Here is a 19,302-nt window from a genome sequence, read left to right on the forward strand (position 1 = left end):
TGTGTTTTCTAGTTTTATGTTTATTTCCCCTTTGAGGGTTTTCCTTTGTGTTTTTTCTTGCTTGTTTATTTAATAAAGTGTAACTGCATTTAGATCCGCATCTCCTCGTCTGCCTTGCTGCTCAATCGTGCACACACACACACACACACACACACACACACACACACACACACACACACACACACACACACACACACACACACACACTATTCTTATGAGGACTCTCCATAGACAACATTTTTTTTTTTTTTATATATATATTTTACGATTTATAGATTCTATCCCCTAACCCTACCCCTAAACTGAAACCTCACGAAAAACATAAAAAAAAAACATCGTTTGGTATATTTTTTAAGTGATGATTATGGGGACACTAGAAATGTCATCATAAACCTTATTTATAGCATAATACCCTTGCAATTACCAGCTTGTCACCAAAAAAGTTCTCGTAAACCACATAAATATGCCCACACACACACACACACACACACTCACACACACAGTATTTATCGATAGATAATTAGAATATCTATACAATTTAAATTAATCTTCTTTCTATGTTTAAAATCTGTTTATATTTGACCCTTTATCATTTTTATTTATTTTATTACAAGGTAGATAGATAGATGGATGGATGGATGGATCCTCTATAAACATTTCTTTTTATTTATTTATTATTATTTATTATTTGTTTGGTTGGAGTGAAATGTACACTTAAATTTGGCTTGCAACATTTCCAGATACTATTCTCAACAATATTTCCTGTCCTATATCTCAATGTTCCTACAAATGTGGCAAAACCTAAATAAAGACAAGATATAATATACAGTATTTCTGTATGTAAATGACAGAGAGACGACAGAGAGAAGATGGAAAAAGAGTAGTTGAAAAGGGGGAGCAGTATTGTCCAAACTGCTGAAGTTTGTTTATCCTCCTGAACTGAACCTGTCCAGTTGGGGATTTGGCAGATCGGAGGCAGAGAATGTAAAGCAGATGTTAGCTGTGGGAAATGACTCTGCTCTGTCCAGTCCAGGTCTGCACTAGTATGTCAAGTGGACTGTAAAAACAGCTGCTTCCAGATTCCTTCGCCTCATTTACACTTAGTAAATCACCCATGATTCCCTGCTCCCCTGCTGAATGCCATCTCTCCCCCTCAGATTAACCCACTGTCTTTGTGGCAGACAGTTCTGTCCCTGAATCTGAGATGTGTAACTTTGCGGCCATAGAGACCACTACTCTTTACGGCACATGTCAGTTAGAGGCATTCGTAGCAGGTGTAGCTCTGCCTGCGAGCATACGTCAAGTGTTGTGCATAAAAGCATGAAGTGTTCTTTCGTACGAGGAAACCAGAGGCAGCTCTGGCTCTCAACAGCTTTGTTCGCAGAAGCACAATGCGCCTGGACTGATTTGCATGTAATTGTTGCCTCCGATTTGCCATGATAGTCAAAAACAAGACATTAGCAATTCAAGGTGAGGAATTAGAGGCCTGGGAGACTCCCAGATCACACACATGGTAATGAAGCCCCTGGCTTAATAATGCAAGAAATGTCAGGAAACTTTCCACAAGCTGGGCGGATGGGAGGGAGGAACCCTGTGCCTAGGGCTCATGTCATCTTTGTTCTAAATGCAAATCAGGTTGTCGTGACATTGACTCTATCAAATGTGGAGCACTCCGGCACCCTGGGCCCAGAAGCATCCTGTCAGTTCTGGCTTAACCTCAAATGTTCACTCTAGTTCAAACGCTGGACCCTCTCGTTCAGTGTTACCTGCTTCATGGCATTTCGAGTTATCGATCCACAATGTGAAGTACTGTTTCTGAGTTTTTCTCATCTCTTTCTCATTCTCTAGTTTTTCTTGGAGAACTTTAAAGTATATCTAAAAATGATAATTAAGCCACCATTTACCTAACCCTCATACTGTTCCAAACATAAAATGTTCCAAAAACTATGATGGAATTTTCAATTTTGGATGAACGGAGAGATAGAGTTTCTCTCCTTTTGTCTCAACTCAATCCGCATAGTCTGCAGGTACCATGAAATACAAGGAATATAATCTTGACCTTAATAATTTAAGAACTCAGTTCAAAGAGAGATGGCTCCAGCTCAGAACAGGAGACTTCTAAAGCTCTGGAAATTCCAAGGTTATCTGAGTAAGTCCTGGTTAACAGGATGTCCAGTTTTGAAGTGGGATTTGCAGTCCCATGTGACCAATTTTTTCACATCTCGCTCGCCCTCTTTTGCTCAACTCCAGCATGAAAAGAGGAGTCTCCCAAAATAACTCAAAAGGTTAAGATATTAATTAAACGTTAAGGGGCGCGAGGACAGATAATGAGGGGACTCTTCACATACAGACTGCCTGGTGTTCCAGTCAGAATATCCAGGATGAATGAAGGTACCAAATCAGATGCTCTCTCTCCTCTCTCGGTCTCTGCAGTCATTACACAAATTACCTCCCAGCCTCAATATCTGCCTGCACCTCTCACATTTTTTATAAGTAGCCCTGGTCATTAGAGTATGCTGGGTAATCAGATGGAACAAAATTCATCCTGAGCAATTAAAAAACACCTCCAAGACCCGATGCCTGGCAATTAAACCTTTCACCATGCATCTCGACCATCTCTTTTTGGTGCTAATCTAATAACTCCAAGCAAAGTACTTAAAACTTGACCTTAATAGAAGACTCCTCAAAAAACATCAGATCTTTTACTCGTTTCCATTTTTTGGGGGTCTTTATCCCCAAGTCACCTTGCATCTAGTTTGTTTAAAAGCCTAATTTGTTACAGTGTGTGACAAATACCCTTTTGATTTTTCCGTAATAAGGCATTTGCATGCATTTCTCTTATTTCACAGCACTGAGGGCACTGAGCAGGGAATGAATGCTGTAATTTGATGGCCTTGACACAGTTGACATTAATTGTAAACTGTCTAGTGATTGGCACTTCCCCAGCAATTGTAGATCTAGAGGTAAACATGTTTCCCTCTCCGACTGGTGCAGGCTTCCATAATAGCCATGATTTAATTTAGCTATTTAACCTGTAATTCTAGCAAAATTTATTGAAGAGCAAGGGTAGAAAATTGAGCCATTAGGCAGCGAGGATGAATACATTGAGATGAAAATGAACACGCCTAACTGGTAGTTGACCTTCGCGTTTTTTAGCAGTTTTTATTAGCACAGGCCACAGTAATTACTGCAAATTGAATCATAGAGAAAACTGAAATCATTCGGTAATGAGCATTTTTATTCGTTATTGCACTCTCCGACTGAGCTGTGAGCTATGAAGTCTGCACTTGGGGCCCGGTGTAGACTCCTGAGAGGATTCCAGCACATGGAAAGCCAGCTAAATTTACAATGGTGAAAATTTATTTTCAGATCAGTGCCATGAATGGTGTTAACCAGCTTTTTTTCACCTACACCTCATGTGGATATATAGACAGTCATTATAATTTTTTTTATTTTTAACCAGATCTCTTCGTACTGAGGTGATTTTCTGTTGTTTAGTTTGTTGCAGACGGTGACTGGATGTTGTTGTTGTGTGCCATCTTTAAACAACATCCTCTCGCCTCAGATGTTGTTTTTCTGAGTGGGGCGCGGAGGGGGGGGGTGGTTGCCAGTTTATTTGTGAGCATTGTCTTTTTTGGACGGCATATGGCACGTCCTGTAAGATGTTGCAAGATGCAAATTCAGGGTAGTCTGACTTTAAATGAAGCAGTGACGGTGACAGGAGCCCTTTTGAAGAGCACACATCACAGTACTCCAGGGAGGAACAGCAGGGGAGACACACAATGCAGTACGGCCCTCTCATTCTCTCTCTCACTCGCTGTCTGCGCCACCCGCCTCTTCCTTACAGTACAATAGCATTCATCATTCCAGAGAGCGGTGTGACTGTATGCATGCAGCCCTCATTTGCTGACTTACCCTGCACTCTGCCTCCTCCAAAATTAGCCTAGCCGTAGTGTTGAAATCCAAGCCATAACATCATCTTAGTTCTACCAATGTTTACAGACTGTTTTTTTTAATCTTACAAGCCTTCAGTGGCCCTAGCTTTGCAAATCGTGTTTATTGTTGTGAGTGTAAAATGACCTGCTGTGTCGTCCATGGATTATTTCCCTGTTCTTACCCTTTTCAGTCGTTCCGTACAGTCGGCTCACAGTTTAAACCATTGAACCATGAGAGACTGCAATTTGACTCAGCTTCTCCCCCCTTTTCCTCTCTTTTAATCCCATAGATTCAGATAGACAAGTATTTTGCCTCACAATTGTGTCTCTGTTTGGTGCGTTTGTCTGGTTGAATAGAGACGTGTGGCGACTCTTTAAAATCCTTTGCAGCTAGACGTCGTTGCTGAATAAGGCTGCGGCCATGTTTCACCAGACTCGTCTCTCCTCCGCAAAACAGCAGCTTGAGTCCTAATTAATGAGACATGCGTCACTCTGCATATCTATCTGAGAAGAAACTAACTTAATTTTCGAGTGGGGTGTCCAAACTAATAATCATTCTGCGGAATAGCCATCTAGAGGCCTGTGAAGTTTAGTCCCTCTAAATTATCATTAAGGACCAGACAACACTTAATCAATATAAAAAATGACTGGGAGAAGCCTTGGTTGGGATGAAGGTGGGGCTTATTAAAGACATCTCAGAAGACGTTCACATGAAGCAGGGACTCCACACAAGTCTGGCACCTTACTCTAAACAACTGTAATAAGACAAGGGTGATTTGCTTTAGACCATCCACAAAGTTCGGCATTTAAATCTGATGTGCACGCAACGCAGGGATTGGACTAAGTTATGTGTGTGTGTGTGTTCATATTTCCAGTATTACTCTCTAAACCCTCATGCCATTTTAATAGCTCAAAGTATAAGGTTGTTACTTTATTAATTTTTCTAATCTTATAAGAATGTATAAGAAATATGCTTCAAGCATCTTCAATGAAAAATGTAACATTAGTTGTGTTTGGGATCTTAAATATAAAAATAAATAAATGCAATGAAGAAATATATATATATATATATATATATATACATATACACAGTATATATAAAGCATTCGGGTCTTGGTTACGCCAAACATAAAGATGGGTCCATTAGGGGTCCTTCTCTGTTGGATCCTTCTCAGATTTTAATACGTCAAACTTCACAATATTAGCACATCATGGTGTTCTTAAGTGTATTTTCAATGCAAGTACCCTTAACCTGTTCTTATTAAGTTATAGTAATTTTTCTCTTTTCAACAGCTTCTTTACAGCCGTTTAACAGACATTTTTTTCCAGACTGCCATGATGAAGCACTTATGTCTGAAACGCATCTCGGTCAGCCCCGTGGCTCTCCCTGGATCTGTCTTTACTGTACTATGACAGTAGTTTCTGTAGGAAATTTGGATGGCGTAACTGTAAATGCTGAAAATGGAACACCGGTCTCCCTCGTGAATCCAGAAAAGCTACCGTGCACGAGCGAGAACTAGTTTCTCGCTCTCTCTCTCTTTCTCTCACTCACCCTTTCTTTCTTGCATGCACTTTTCCCTATTTCCTCTGTAAGCCATCCAAGAAGCCCCCTGCCAAAGCTGTGTGTGAACGACAGCCAAACAAAACACAGGCAGTTGTCCAGGCCAGCGCGGCACGCTTCCATTAATAGAGAGAGAAAAGCTTCCAGACCCAACACGCTACTTACAGTATGGCAAAATTCTTTAAGCTAGATAATAACTTAATGACAGCCTAAATTAAGTCCCTATAGTGAAAACCACTGTCAGCAAATGAGCACCTCATTAAAAGATGCTATATCCCATTTCTCTCCCCCTTTCCTCTCCCTCCCCCTCAATTTATAACCAGCTTTTATTGTGTCAAAAATCAAAAATTCCAGAAGAGTTTTGCTCCTTTGTCCTCACGAAACAATCTGATTTGCCTGCTCAGTCTCTCCCTTTCTTTCTGACTCATTCACACACACACACATGCACACACACACACACACACACACACACACACACACACACATGTTGTGTTTCCATGTTTTATGGGGACTTTCCATAGACATAATGGTTTTTATACTGTACAAACTTTATATTCTATCCCCTAAACCTAACCCTATCCCTAAACCTAACCCTCACAGAAAACATTCTGCATTTTTACATTTTCAAAAAACATAATTTAGTATGATTTATAAGCTGTTTTCCTCATGGGGACCGACAAAATGTCCCCACAAGGTCAAAAATTTCGGGTTTTACTATACTTATGGGGACATTTGGTCCCCACAAAGTGATAAATACACGCTCACACACACACACACACACACACACACACACACACACCACATCTGTGCTCGTCAACTCTCTTTTCTTTATCCATTTGATGATACAATATTTCTGGGTTTAATTTTTAATGTCATTAATGATTCGGACAACAAAAGACAATCAATTCGCAATGGATTTCCTTAGGTGCAATTTACGATCAAACTTTGGGCACTTCGCTTTTAACAACAACCACAAAATAATGTGGTATGTCATTGGAATTTGTGACACTGACTGTGATCTCTAGAATACGACAGCAGAAAAGCAAAAAATGCATGTCCTCTCATTTCTCTGTCTCTTTTTTTAAATTTTCAGGATGAAAGCTAAAGTGGCTCATTGTACCCCTCAGTGAGATATTGAAACCTATTAACTGTCATCATTGTATTTTTCGCTTAATGTGTCTTAAAGCCCGACATTTGCATGCCGTTTACGTCTGTGTGTGCAGAGAGCTACGATTGTTATTAGTGATAATTTCTCTTTAATTGAATTGGGGTCTGCATGCTCGACTGATACCACCAATGACACACACTTTTACACAATACCATCCTCATTCTCATCTCCTCTCCCGCCCTGCAGCTATGCCTGGTTGGGAATATCTAATTTAAAATAGACTAATCACTCCAAACTTATCAGGAGAACGTGCATGCTGCTATTTGACCCTTTCATTTAAGAATCAGAGAAATCGGAGAGGTCTTCTGTCAGAATTCTTTGCACCAATGCAAAATTGTTTTTTGCTATTTTGCATTGATTTAGGACTGTGCTTTTGGGTGTTAAATGATTAAAGATACATTACATTAAAAGTCATACTTTTTATTTCCTTAAGTGTCCCTGGCCTTTTATTTTTTTGTGTGCATATTTTGAAAATATACTGTACTATATATGTATATATAAGTCAGAAGTTTACATACACTTAGGTTGAAGTCATTTAAACACATTTTTTAACCACTCCACAGATTTAACATGAGCAAACTATAATTTTGGCAAGTCGTTTAGGACATCTACTTTGTGCATGACACAAGTACTTTTTCCAACAATTGTTTAAAGACAGATTGTTTCACTTTTAATTGACCATATCATAATTCCAGTGGGTCAGAAGTTTACATACACAAAGTTATATGTCTTTAAGCAGCTTGGAAAATTCCAGAAAATGATGTCAAGCCTTTAGAAAAATAGCCAATTAGCTTCTGATAGGAGGTGTACTGAATTTGAGGTGTAACTGTGGATGTATTTTAAGGCCAACCTTCAAACTCAGGGGACACTTTGATTGACATCATGGAAAAATCAAAAGAAATCAGCCAAGACCTCAGAAAAAATTGTTTGGACCTCCACAATTCTGGTTCATCCTTGGGAGCAATTTCCAAATGCTTCATGTACCACATTCATCTTTACAAACAATAGTACACAAGTATAAACACCATGGGACCACACAGCCATCCTACCACTCAGGAAGGGGACTCATTCTGTCTCCTAGAGATGAATGTAGTTTGGTGAAAAAGTGCAAATCAATCCCAGAACAACAGCAAAGGACCTTGTGAAAATGCTGGAGGAAACAGATAGACAAGTATCTATATCCACACTAAAATTAGTCCTATATCAACATAACCTGAAAGGCTGCTCAGCAAGGAAGAAGTCACTGCTCCAAACCCAGTTTGCAAGTGCACGTGGGATAACGATCTTACTTTTTGAGAAATGTCCTCTGGTCTAAAGAAAAAAAATATCCATTTGTCCATTATGACCATCGTTATGTTTCAAGGAAAAAGGGTGAGGCTTGCAAGCCGAAGAACACCATCCCGACCGTGAAGCATGGGGGTGGCAGCATCATGTTGTGGGGGTGCTTTGTTGCAGAAGGGACTGGTGCACTTCACAAAATAGATGGCATCATGTGGAAGGAAAATTTGTGGATATATTGAAGCAACATCTCAAGACATCAGCCAGTTGATGACAACAAAGTCAAGGTATTGGAGTGGCCATCACAAAGCCCTGACCTTAATCCGATAGAACATTTGTGGGCAGAACTGAAAAAGCATGTTCAAGCAATTTATTGAGAGAAGCTTGTGGAAGGCTACCCAAAACGTTTGACCTAAGTTAAACAGTTTAAAGGCAATGCTAACAAATATTAACAAAGTATATGTAAACTTCTGACCCACTGGGAATGTGATTTAAGAAATGAGAGCTATTATTCTGACATTTCACATTCTTAAAATAAAGTAGTGATCCTAACTGACCTAAGACAGGGAAAGTTTTCTACAATTAAATGTCAGGAATTGTGAAAAATGTAAAAAGGCTAAGGTGTATGTAAAATTCTGACTTCAACTATTTACAGGATACACACACACACACACATATATGTGTGTATATATATATATATATATATATATATTTACATTTATGCATTTGGCAGACACTTTTATCCAAAGCGACTTACAGAGCCCTTATTACAGGGACAATCCCCCCGGAGCAACCTGGAGTTAAGTGCCTTGCTCAAGGACACAATGGTGGTGGCTGTGGGGATCAAACCAGCAACCTTCTGATTAATTTACCAATTATGTGGTTTAGACCACTACACCACCACCACTCCAGAATCACTAATTCGCCATTATTTCATATCATATTAGTTGAGGTATTATATGTGTGCCTGTATATGATTCAATATGGTTTATTTTAGGTATAAATGTGTGTGTAAATGCGTGTTGACACAAGTCCCCATTAGTGAATAGCTACAGAGCCCCATGCCGACAGAAAAACCAGGGACTCATCCACCTAAACCTGAGCACAATCATAGTGTTAGTAGCAAGAGAAGTGCTGCTGGTTTTCTCTATTTTTCTCCCTCTCTCCCCCTCTCGCTTCCTTTTTTCATATGGAAATGTGAAATAATAGGGTGATTAAATAGAGCTGTATATTAAAGTACAGCTGACATTAGAATTAGCATAATGTGCTCTCGCCTCGGGCTGCATACTTTATTTGCCATCTGCGTCGGACTCCGATCCCCCCGGGAGTGCAGGCGCTGAACACTTCTCAATAAACTCATGCCTGAGTCCTTTCAGCTTGGCCACATATACCATTTCAGGCAGTGGCCATTGATTCTTCTTAATTGTGGGGCAGAAATGAACATTTGCCCCCTTGACGAATTCTGTTGGTTGGCGAGAGAATCCGCTCGTACAATAGCCTATGTTTTATGCACCGGTAGTTAGTGTAGAGAAAGACTCTCTTTCTCACACACACATAGAGGAAAAGGACAGTGCCTGGTAAACACAGACGCTGCTTGTTTTCCAGGCTTCCTTGACATTGAGCATTAGTCTTTGAAAGCATCTGTCATAAAACAACAAGAGGAGGTTGGAGGATTGTCTATATGTGTGTGTGTGTGTGTGTGTGTGTGTGTGTGTGTGTGTGTGTGTGTGTGTGTGTGTGTGTGTGCATATATGTAGGCCTTGTGAGACTGGGGAAAAAATCATGGTCATTGTGCTACAGCTATGCTCTGTCCACTATAATTAAGTCAAAGGCTTTACAGGACAAGGGGAGACGGCAGAGGTAAACAGCTGTTATTCTGAGCGCACACATCAGCCACATACTGTAATAGCGTCCATTGGGAATGCTTTTCCCAGCAAACCTTTCAAATGCATTTGTTAAGTGCTTGAAAGTTCTTTATCTTTTGATGGTCTTTATACCTTGTAAAGGGCAATAATTGGGCATTCATTCTCTGGATAGTTTGAATGACTGAAATGGACATAACACATAGCATCTGAAAAAGTCACTTTGTTTAAACTGATCATGACAATTCTTCTATTTGCAAAAGGATGCTGTTTTCAGGGGGTAAAATCACTGCAGGTTTCAGGGGGTACTTGTAAAGGTTTCAATTTTGCTTCTTTAAACCTAAAATACAGAAATATAATATATTTAACATATATAAATAATATATTAATAAAATACAAATTGGAGGTGGGGGAGGGCTGTTCAATCAAAGTCTTTCGGTCACAAATGTGATTGCTTTTTGTTTAAAATAACATTAATTTTAATAATATTAACATTAATATTAATTTTAAACTAAAAGATATCCGCTATACTATGAGTGCAAAGGAACACATATATGTTTCTGTGTTTTGGTGTCAATAAAGGGGTGCTTGAGCCTTACTGAGGCACCTATGGTGGTACCTAATTCAAAAAAGGTTGCAAACCAATGTGCTATAAAAAGTGTCTCATTTCATAGGTTACAGTTTTTTTATGTTGTTGTTAATGCAGCAATTGTGAAATTTACAATTTCATATGTGCCTATCCTGGAATGGCACAACACATTTTTTACTAATTTACATTTGAATGTACTTACTATTCAAATTCTTTGATGAAATATTGCATCTTGGTATACCAATAAGATGAAGCTTTAGGCTATTGCTGTATGTAATTCCTTGTCTCTGTTTCTTTCAAATGAAAACACACTCCCCTGTTTAGATTTGCACTTCGGCAGCATGTAAAGGAATGCTAGAACAGATACTAACCATTCATTCTCCCTGCTCTTTTTGATACTTCACAATGGCCATGATTGAAATAGACACCCATGAGGGCTTCATAGTCCCAGCTCCTTGGAGCCCTGTGTGTGACTGCCGCCCTATTGTTCTCTTGGCACTCTGTCTCTTTCGCACACATACATATACATGAAAACACTCATAAAGGTACACAAAGCACAGCCAGAAATCAAATACCCGGGCAATTACCGCAGCATATGTTTTCCTGCATATCCTAAATTGCTGCATTAGGCCAGAACAGCAAGCTTTCATTTAATAAATAAATGAAACTCATTTACGAGTACACAATTACCATTTCGACTTTGTAGATCTGTTTTTTGCTACACCAATGCCTCAGGAGTAAGGCATGAGAGATGGTTTAGCATCTTTTTTCTTTCATACACATGGCTTGTTTGTGCTGCCATGGTAATGAGTCCCCTTTGCATAGCAGAACCTGTGTAACGTTGAAGTTGTATCATCAATTAGTCATGTATAGTTAAAGCTCCAAAGCCACACCAAGCACATCAGCCTCTTTAGTTTTTAGCACATCCTCTAATCAAAATAACTAATACTGTTCACACTATTTCACACCTATAGTGTACTTCACTTCACTTCGATATACAGCAGGGTTAAAATGTCTTAGTCCGCATTGAAAATCTGGCTTTCAAATTCTAATTTAAAACTGTAAATTAAAAGAATTTCTTAGGATTTTGAACGTCATGATGTAAAATTAATCATTTAAGTTGATGATTCTGCACTGTTTAATAGGTCACTAATCAAATGTAGGCAAATTTGGGATATACCATCGTAACTCATTTGTGTAAAAGGTCAGATTTTGTTGTTCCATTGAAGATGGTCTTTGGATCTTTCTCAAATCATTTATATTTTAAATCATGCTGGGATAACAAGGATCATCAGATTTTGTGCAAACCTGTGGAGTCCATGTCAGCTTGAGTGCTTAAAACAAAAGGAGGACATACCAAAATACTAAGAAATTCTGAAATTAATGATATTTCAAGTTACACTTGTTACATTGTTATGCCAAATATTTATTAGAATTTGTAATGAAAAAAAAAAAAAACTGTATTAAATTAGAAAATGCATAATCAAAGTATTTTTTAGAACTGTACTCAGACATTTGAACCCCATTATATATTAACTTAAGTTTATGTTTAAGCATATGTTAAGCATATGTTAAATTACATGATCAGAACTGTGGAAGACTGAATGTGTGTTTGTGTGTGTGTGTGTGTTTGTGTGTGTATATATATATACACAGGATGTATACAGGATGTATAACAATGGGATAAGACAAAAATGTAAGAGGAAGTAAGAAAAAAACAATCTTGAGTAATTCTTAATGGAACAGTAAATAATACCCTTAAGCTGTTTTAAATGCCACCGACTTTAACACTCAGACCGGTGCTCTTATTCCTTTCCCCCCACAGCCTCTCAAATCACAAGCAGTGTTTTTACTCTTTATTTGAAACCATTTATCTTGATGTGTGTTCCCCTCCCCCCAACCCCCTCTCTAATTTTTTATCCGTTTCTTTGAAGGGACAAGTTTATTTGTTTGATAGTGATGAGAGCTCACTAAATCACAGTTTAAGTTGTATTTTCCAATTTGGTGGCATATTACTCTGGCATCCTAGGACAGTCTCAGTGCTTGGAGGCTTTCCCAGTTTAGAGTATCGCCTTGGCATTATGCTTTTAAAATGAGTCAGCCATTTGTAAAAGCAAAGATTAAAGACAAACTGAAATAAGGAATGTAGTGTTCCCACAGCACCAACCCTTAACAGCGTAGCATGGAATTGCACTTGTCACAGGTCTATTAAGGATGAGCTGTCCTGTTCATTGACAGCATGAAAAGAGAGACATTGCCTATTGCCCAAATTGTGAGGAAACTTTCAAGATAAGAATGTCAAATGAAAAAGAAAAAAAGTTTATAATTTGAAACATGTAATCATTCCTTGACCCATGCCATATTTTCCATCAGATTTTCTTTTAGAACAGATACACCATGTGGGTTAGTTCACTAAACTGAAATATCTAGGAAGATTTCTCACAGGGGTTTTTACCTGACACCTAAATAATGACTTTTCAATAAAGATTGTTGTTGTTTTTTGCTTAATTTGCAGGTAGAGACGAACCTTCAAGTTACATCTGTACAACATGCAAACAGCCCTTTACCAGCGCCTGGTTCCTTCTACAGCATGCTCAGAACACACACGGGATCCGCATCTATTTGGAGACCAACTCCTTGAATACCTCCCTGACTCCACGGATCTCCATTCCTCCCCCCATCAGTGCTGAATCCATAACTCAGTCCCCACTGACCAACTTCTTGGGAGACAATAACCCCTTCCACCTCCTACGGATGACTGGGCCACTACTACGGGAGCCCCCACCAGGCTTCATGGAAAACCGTCTCCCTAATACACCACCCTTTGTCAGCCCCCCTCCACGCCATCACCTAGACCCCCATCGCCTGGAACGCCTTAGTGCAGAGGAAATGGGTTTAATCTCCCAGCATCCCAGTGCCTTTGAGAGAGTGATGCGCATGACACCCATGACCATCGAGTCCCAATCCATGGATTTCTCCCGACGGCTGAGAGCGCTTGCTGGAAACAACAACTCCACTCCACCACTGTCACCAAGCCGTGCCAACCCTATGCATCGCATTCTCAATCCCAACCCCTTCCATCCCAGCCCCAAGTCGCCCTTTCTGAGCACCCCTCCGTTGCCGCCTATGCCCCCTAGTAGCACCACCCCTCCGCAGACACAGGCCAAGACAAAGTCCTGTGAGTTCTGCGGTAAGACTTTCAAGTTTCAGAGTAATTTGGTTGTACATCGGCGAAGCCACACAGGTGAGAAACCCTACAAGTGTCAGTTGTGTGACCATGCCTGTTCTCAAGCTAGCAAACTGAAACGCCACATGAAGACCCACATGCATAAGTCTGGCTCCATGACTGGGCGCTCTGACGATGGTCTGTCCACTACCAGCTCACCCGAGCCGGGCACAAGTGATGTCACTGGGGAAGGTATGAAGAACAGGGATGGGGACTTCAGAGGTGAGGGCATGGGGCCTGATAACGAGGAGGAGGAGGAAGAGGAAGAAGAAGAGGAGCTCGAAAATGAGAGCAGGCCTGAGTCAAACTTCAGCATGGACTCTGAGTTCAGTCGAAACAGGGAAAATGGTTCAAAATCACATTCGGACGAGACGAACCTCTCCTTGGGTAAGATGGTGGAAAATGTGGGGCTCAATTCAATCCAGCAGTACAATAACTTGATAGCTGACAATCGTAAACGGCTTATGTTCTCCAAAAGGATCTCGGAAGGACAGAGGATAGCAGGCGATGACGATTCAGTAGTGGGGGAAATGGACCAAGTGGAGCGGGCGACAGTGAATGGAAGGAATTGTGGCTCTGGTGACTCTTTCTCAGGCCTGTTTCCCCGCAAGCCCACTCCCATCACCAGCCCCAGCCTCTCTAACTCCTCGAACAAGAGGATTAAAATAGAGAAGGACATGGACATACCCCCAGCTCCCCTAATCCCATCTGAAAACGTCTACTCCCAGTGGCTGGTTGGATACGCGGCATCACGTCACTTCATCAAAGATCCCTTTCTTGGCTTCACCGATTCCAGACAATCTCCATTTGCCACTTCCTCGGAACACTCCTCCGAAAACGGCAGCCTGCGATTCTCCACACCACCAGGGGACCTGCTGGACGGGGGCCTCTCCGGCCGTAGTGGTACTGCTAGCGGAGGCAGCACCCCGCACCTGGGTGGGGGCGCCGGACCCGGCCGGCCCAGCTCAAAAGAGAGCCGGAGGAGCGACACCTGCGAGTACTGTGGAAAGGTGTTCAAGAACTGTAGCAATCTGACAGTGCACAGACGCAGCCACACAGGCGAGAGGCCCTACAAGTGTGAGCTTTGCAACTACGCCTGTGCCCAGAGCAGCAAGCTCACTCGCCACATGAAGACGCACGGCCAGCTCGGTAAGGAAGTGTACCGCTGTGACATTTGCCAAATGCCCTTCAGCGTCTACAGCACACTCGAGAAACACATGAAAAAGTGGCATGGGGAACATTTGATGACGAATGAGGTCAAAATTGAACAAGCAGAGAGAAGCTAAGCCAGATTTCCTATTTTGCCTCACAATTCCTTGATTATAAAAGGGGTAGCTGGATACTCTGTTTTTTTTTTTTTTTTGTTTGGTTGGTTGCCTGTTTGTTTTTTTTCCAAGTTAATGGTTTGAGTTTGATTTGTCCATAGAAACTGCCAACTGAGAAAGTTAAAGACTTTAAACAAGAAGAGGAAAAATGCACAAAAAAAGAGGATGGGGCAGGAGGGGGATTGGGGGGGTGGGGTTCATTCGGAGCTGGTTATTTCTTGCATTCTATTAGTGGATACATTTAGAAATTAAACAATATTTAAAATGGAGCATTCAACTGTGCAATAATTTCTGTATTTATTGGATTTGTAAAAATATTTTGGCATGTGCAGTTTCATTTTTATTCATTTAATTCCATATTCTTCTTTTTTTCCGATGCTGAGATTGGATGAGATTTTTATTTAATTTTTTTTTACCAAAAAAGACGTCCTGAGATTTTATGAATTATTTTTTTTGCCAAACAGAGTATCGTTTCAGAAATCCATAGGCCACTGCTTACAATGTAGATTATTTAAGATACACATGTAATTTCTTGAAGAGAAGCCGCACTCAGTTTCTTAAATTTCAAAAGCTGAACTGAGAAAGCTATATGTTCCTTTTGTTTTTTGTTCATTATTCATGCTTTATTCATTCAAAATGAGCGGACAACAATCCTTAGATCTTGTAGCATGAACTGATTGTAAACATGTCAATCTAATTGGGTATGTAGCACTGAATATCAGTTTTACAGTAGATCTAAAGAAATCTGTGTGGCTGAAATCCTCGTCTACTCTTAAGGACCTGAAATCAGGGAGGGAAGACTATAAAAACATTTGAAAGCAAAGGCAGCTGCTTATCGGTACCTAGTACCATCCCAGACAACGCTAGTCACATGCTCTCACTCAAATTGTCCATAGTGAATTTTTATCCCAGCTCCCTCTCCATTGCACTTAATCAAAGCAGTTTTATTTAGCTGAACAGCACAATAGTGAGTAGAAGGATGATGGCTTTTTAGCTCTCTTTGTGAGCTTTAAAACAACTCAGGGTGAGCTGTATAGCTACTTCTGCCAAGTCTGCTATCTGATCTCAGCCATCCTCTGGTTCAGCTTATTCACAGCCCTCCCCTTGTCTGCGCACTTACACATATTACACTGCCAAGCACCCTTAAAAGTCATGAATCGACACCATCCTTCACATAAAAGTGGCTCATTAGACTACATTGCTGTAAAGTTAAAAGGAAAGACATCTAGGCCAGAGAATGAAACAGTTTTCATACACTAGGAAAGCACACACACACAGAGAGAGAGAGAGAGAGAGAGAGAGAGAGAGAGAGAGAGAGAGAGAGAGAGAGAGAGAACGGTCTGCAGTCCAATTGGGGTTAGTAAAGCTAATAGCACATTAGTCAAAAGCAAGGAAGAGCTGTTTTCCATTGACTGACATTTAAATCTAAACTTTGTTCTTTTGTGTTCAGTTCTGTTGTTTCATTTATGGGTATTAGGGTCTGCAGTTCTAAAGGGAGTTACCACTTTAACCAGATTAGATAGCAGGAGCAAATTCGATTATACATTCTATAATATTGTAATTTTATTAAAATGTTTGTTAAAACACTTGAAACAGCCCTATGCATTTTTGTACATACATACATACATACATACATACATACATACATACATATATATATATATTTATCAATCATTTTGAGAAACAAATTTATACTGATAGTAAATCTGATTATAGACTTTCTGATAGTTAAAACATGTATGATATTGACTATGATATCTGGTTAATCTGGTTATATCCCGTGTGTTAGAACCATCGGCAAGTATTCAGATTAGTCAATTGCACAGTGAGTGTATGTCATAACCTGTTGAGCGTGTACTAAAACAGTAAGACATTTTTTTCTTTCTTTCCTCTCATTCAGGGCTTCCTGTGATGTGTAGTTGAACGCTATCTCAGAAGTAGCAACACGCTTACAGAATGCACAGCTGATTTTTCTCTTTTTTTGTTTTCTCTTCTATATATATAAATATATATATATAATTTGTTTTTTTTTTTTACAAAAAGGGCTGCCTCTGTCAGCCTAAATCACAGCCTTGATTTATTAGCAGTTAAACAGACATTCAACATGAGACCCTAACCACCACAAATGATTGAGCTGAGGAAATATTGTGGTTTTAAATAAACAAATAAAAAAAATAATAGAGAGAGAGAGAGAGAGAGAGAGAGAGAGCGTAAGCATACACAGCTCTTTGCAGTTGACCCGCACTTTATTTTGATTTACACATTTGAAAACAAGGGAGAAAACGGCTTCTGAGCAAGAAATTATGTTCAAAAACTGATTTATTGGGCCTTGCTAGAGGGAGCATCTGAGATTGAAGTGCCAGTGTTGATAGGCTTGGCTTTCACAATGCTGGCACTATAAAAATGAAATTAATTTATTTGGACAGTTTTTGTACTGCCATTCAATTTGACATGAGTGTGCCTTGAATACTGATCTTCCTATTTATTGTCTTATAAGACAAATGCAACACTTTTTGTGAAGCAAAGAATTAAAAAAAATATATAGATATTCCATGTGGTTTTAATCTGCTTCTAAAATAATGATCGATAAAAATAGATATCACATCATTTAAATTAATAAAAATGAAAAGTAGCCAGCACAATACTAATGTGTGTCTATGTGTGTATATATGTATGCATATGTACATATAACTGCACAAACTTCAGGACAAGACTGCGTCCCTTGAAAATAATATATGATTCTTTTGCTACAAATAGTCAAGGAGGAGACTGGACAAAAATCAGGAACTACAGAAACTTAAAAAAGAAGAAGAAGAAAAAAAAGTCAAACTTTTAGTGCACTCTGTCTTAAAATATGTTTACAGTATTGAAACAAGTACAAGGGTAAAATTATATTTCTGTGTATGTGTGTTTTAAACAAACAAGATCCCCCCAAGTTTGCTTATAAAGTTTTTCTTGATGCCACAGTGGCATGTGTATATTGTTTCTTTGTTTTTTTTTTTGGTGATGGGATTTTAAGTATACACACACACACACACACACACACACACACACACACACACACACACACACACACACACACATATGTATATGACATTTCTCTTGTTTACTGTAAAACTATACCAGTATTTGTAATATTGGATAATGCCAGGGCATTTTACAAAAAAAAATAGAATGGAAAAAAATACTGTTTTTTTATAATTATAATTTCAAATGATATGTTCTTTTCCTTTTTCTTTTCAAAAGTTTCCTTTTGCAGTCCAATTTAAATTGTGTCTCTAAAATGTTTTGTCACTGTAACTGTAAAAGTCTTGAGTTTTAGTAATTTTATTTTCTGCATTGGGTGTACAAAAATAAAGATGAAATTGAATGAAAGAGAACTGCTAACAGAATATTTAGGCAAAGGGGCACGCAACATTATGTATGGAAATTTCCCTTAAGCAGGAAGATGATTACAGAAAACATGTTTATCTCTCTGATTTTTTCATCAGTAATGGATTTTTTTCTTTTTTTGTTTTTCAATGGCTGGAATGAAATATGTGTGTAGGCACTATGATGTGTGTGTGTGTGTGTGTGTGTGTGTGTGTATGTATGATGTATATGTACACACATTTGGCAGGATACAATTGTGAAAACTAAAATTAAAAATGTACAGATGAGTTTAAGAGGTTGTCTGACCTTTTACTGTAGCTACATATACAACAGTTCATGTTTTGTTCACTCTTATCTTGGTTGTAAATAATTTTATATGCTTGCCCAGACTTTGTTTTGTTTTCTCTCTCTTTCTTGATCTTTGTGTGTGTGTGTGTGTGTGTGTGTGTGTATTCTGACTAGCAGAGGTGGTCTTTTTTTTTTATACAAATGCCCTTCAGTCCTCTGATTTTGGGCATAATACCTGATTTTGGAGCTATAAGTATGAGAAAGATAGAGCACAAGTATAAACATGTTTTACTTTTTAGTCTCATAATGTTTTGACCTGGAAGTAAAGAAAAAGGTCTGGAAAGTGTAAAAAGTCTTTCTCTCTCTTGTTCTCCCTCTCGCGCACACGTACACGTTCACACGTACACGTTCACACAGGAAATAGACTCACTCATACTATACCTAAAATAATCAACATTAAGGGGACACAAATGTGAAGGTATTAATAGCCAAGCCAAACCTCACTGTATATGGTCTTCTCTTCAAATGTGTGCATTTCAGATCAAAGCGTTTTGCCTCCAACCAAAGGCTACAATTAGAGTAATCATGAACTACTAAAACTGACCACATTCATACAGACACAAATCAATCAATTTGACCCCATGTATAGTTTCAAACCCTTCCCGGAATGTATTAGACTATGATATCTGCATCTTAAA

The 19,302-nt window shown here is 39.2% G+C and overlaps 1 protein-coding gene across 3 annotated transcripts in view; it reads left to right on the forward strand.

Moving 5' to 3' along the window:
* The window catches only part of LOC127662829 (B-cell lymphoma/leukemia 11B-like), a 59,903-nt gene extending 41,884 nt beyond the window's left edge, over positions 1-18,019 (forward strand). For 2 of the 3 annotated variants that reach the window (XM_052154189.1, XM_052154190.1), the window contains one exon: positions 12,909-15,100. In XM_052154189.1, coding sequence (XP_052010149.1) covers positions 12,909-14,905 — 1,997 coding nt within the window. In that variant the 3' untranslated portion in view covers positions 14,906-15,100. Of the gene's footprint in view, positions 1-12,908; positions 15,101-16,844 lie in introns of those variants that run through there. The other variant, XM_052154191.1, reaches the window with a different exon arrangement.
* The last annotated feature ends 1,283 nt before the right edge of the window (positions 18,020-19,302 follow it).

Source organism: Xyrauchen texanus, chromosome 22 (assembly GCF_025860055.1).
Source record: "Xyrauchen texanus isolate HMW12.3.18 chromosome 22, RBS_HiC_50CHRs, whole genome shotgun sequence".
Classification (NCBI taxonomy): Eukaryota; Metazoa; Chordata; class Actinopteri; order Cypriniformes; family Catostomidae; genus Xyrauchen; species Xyrauchen texanus.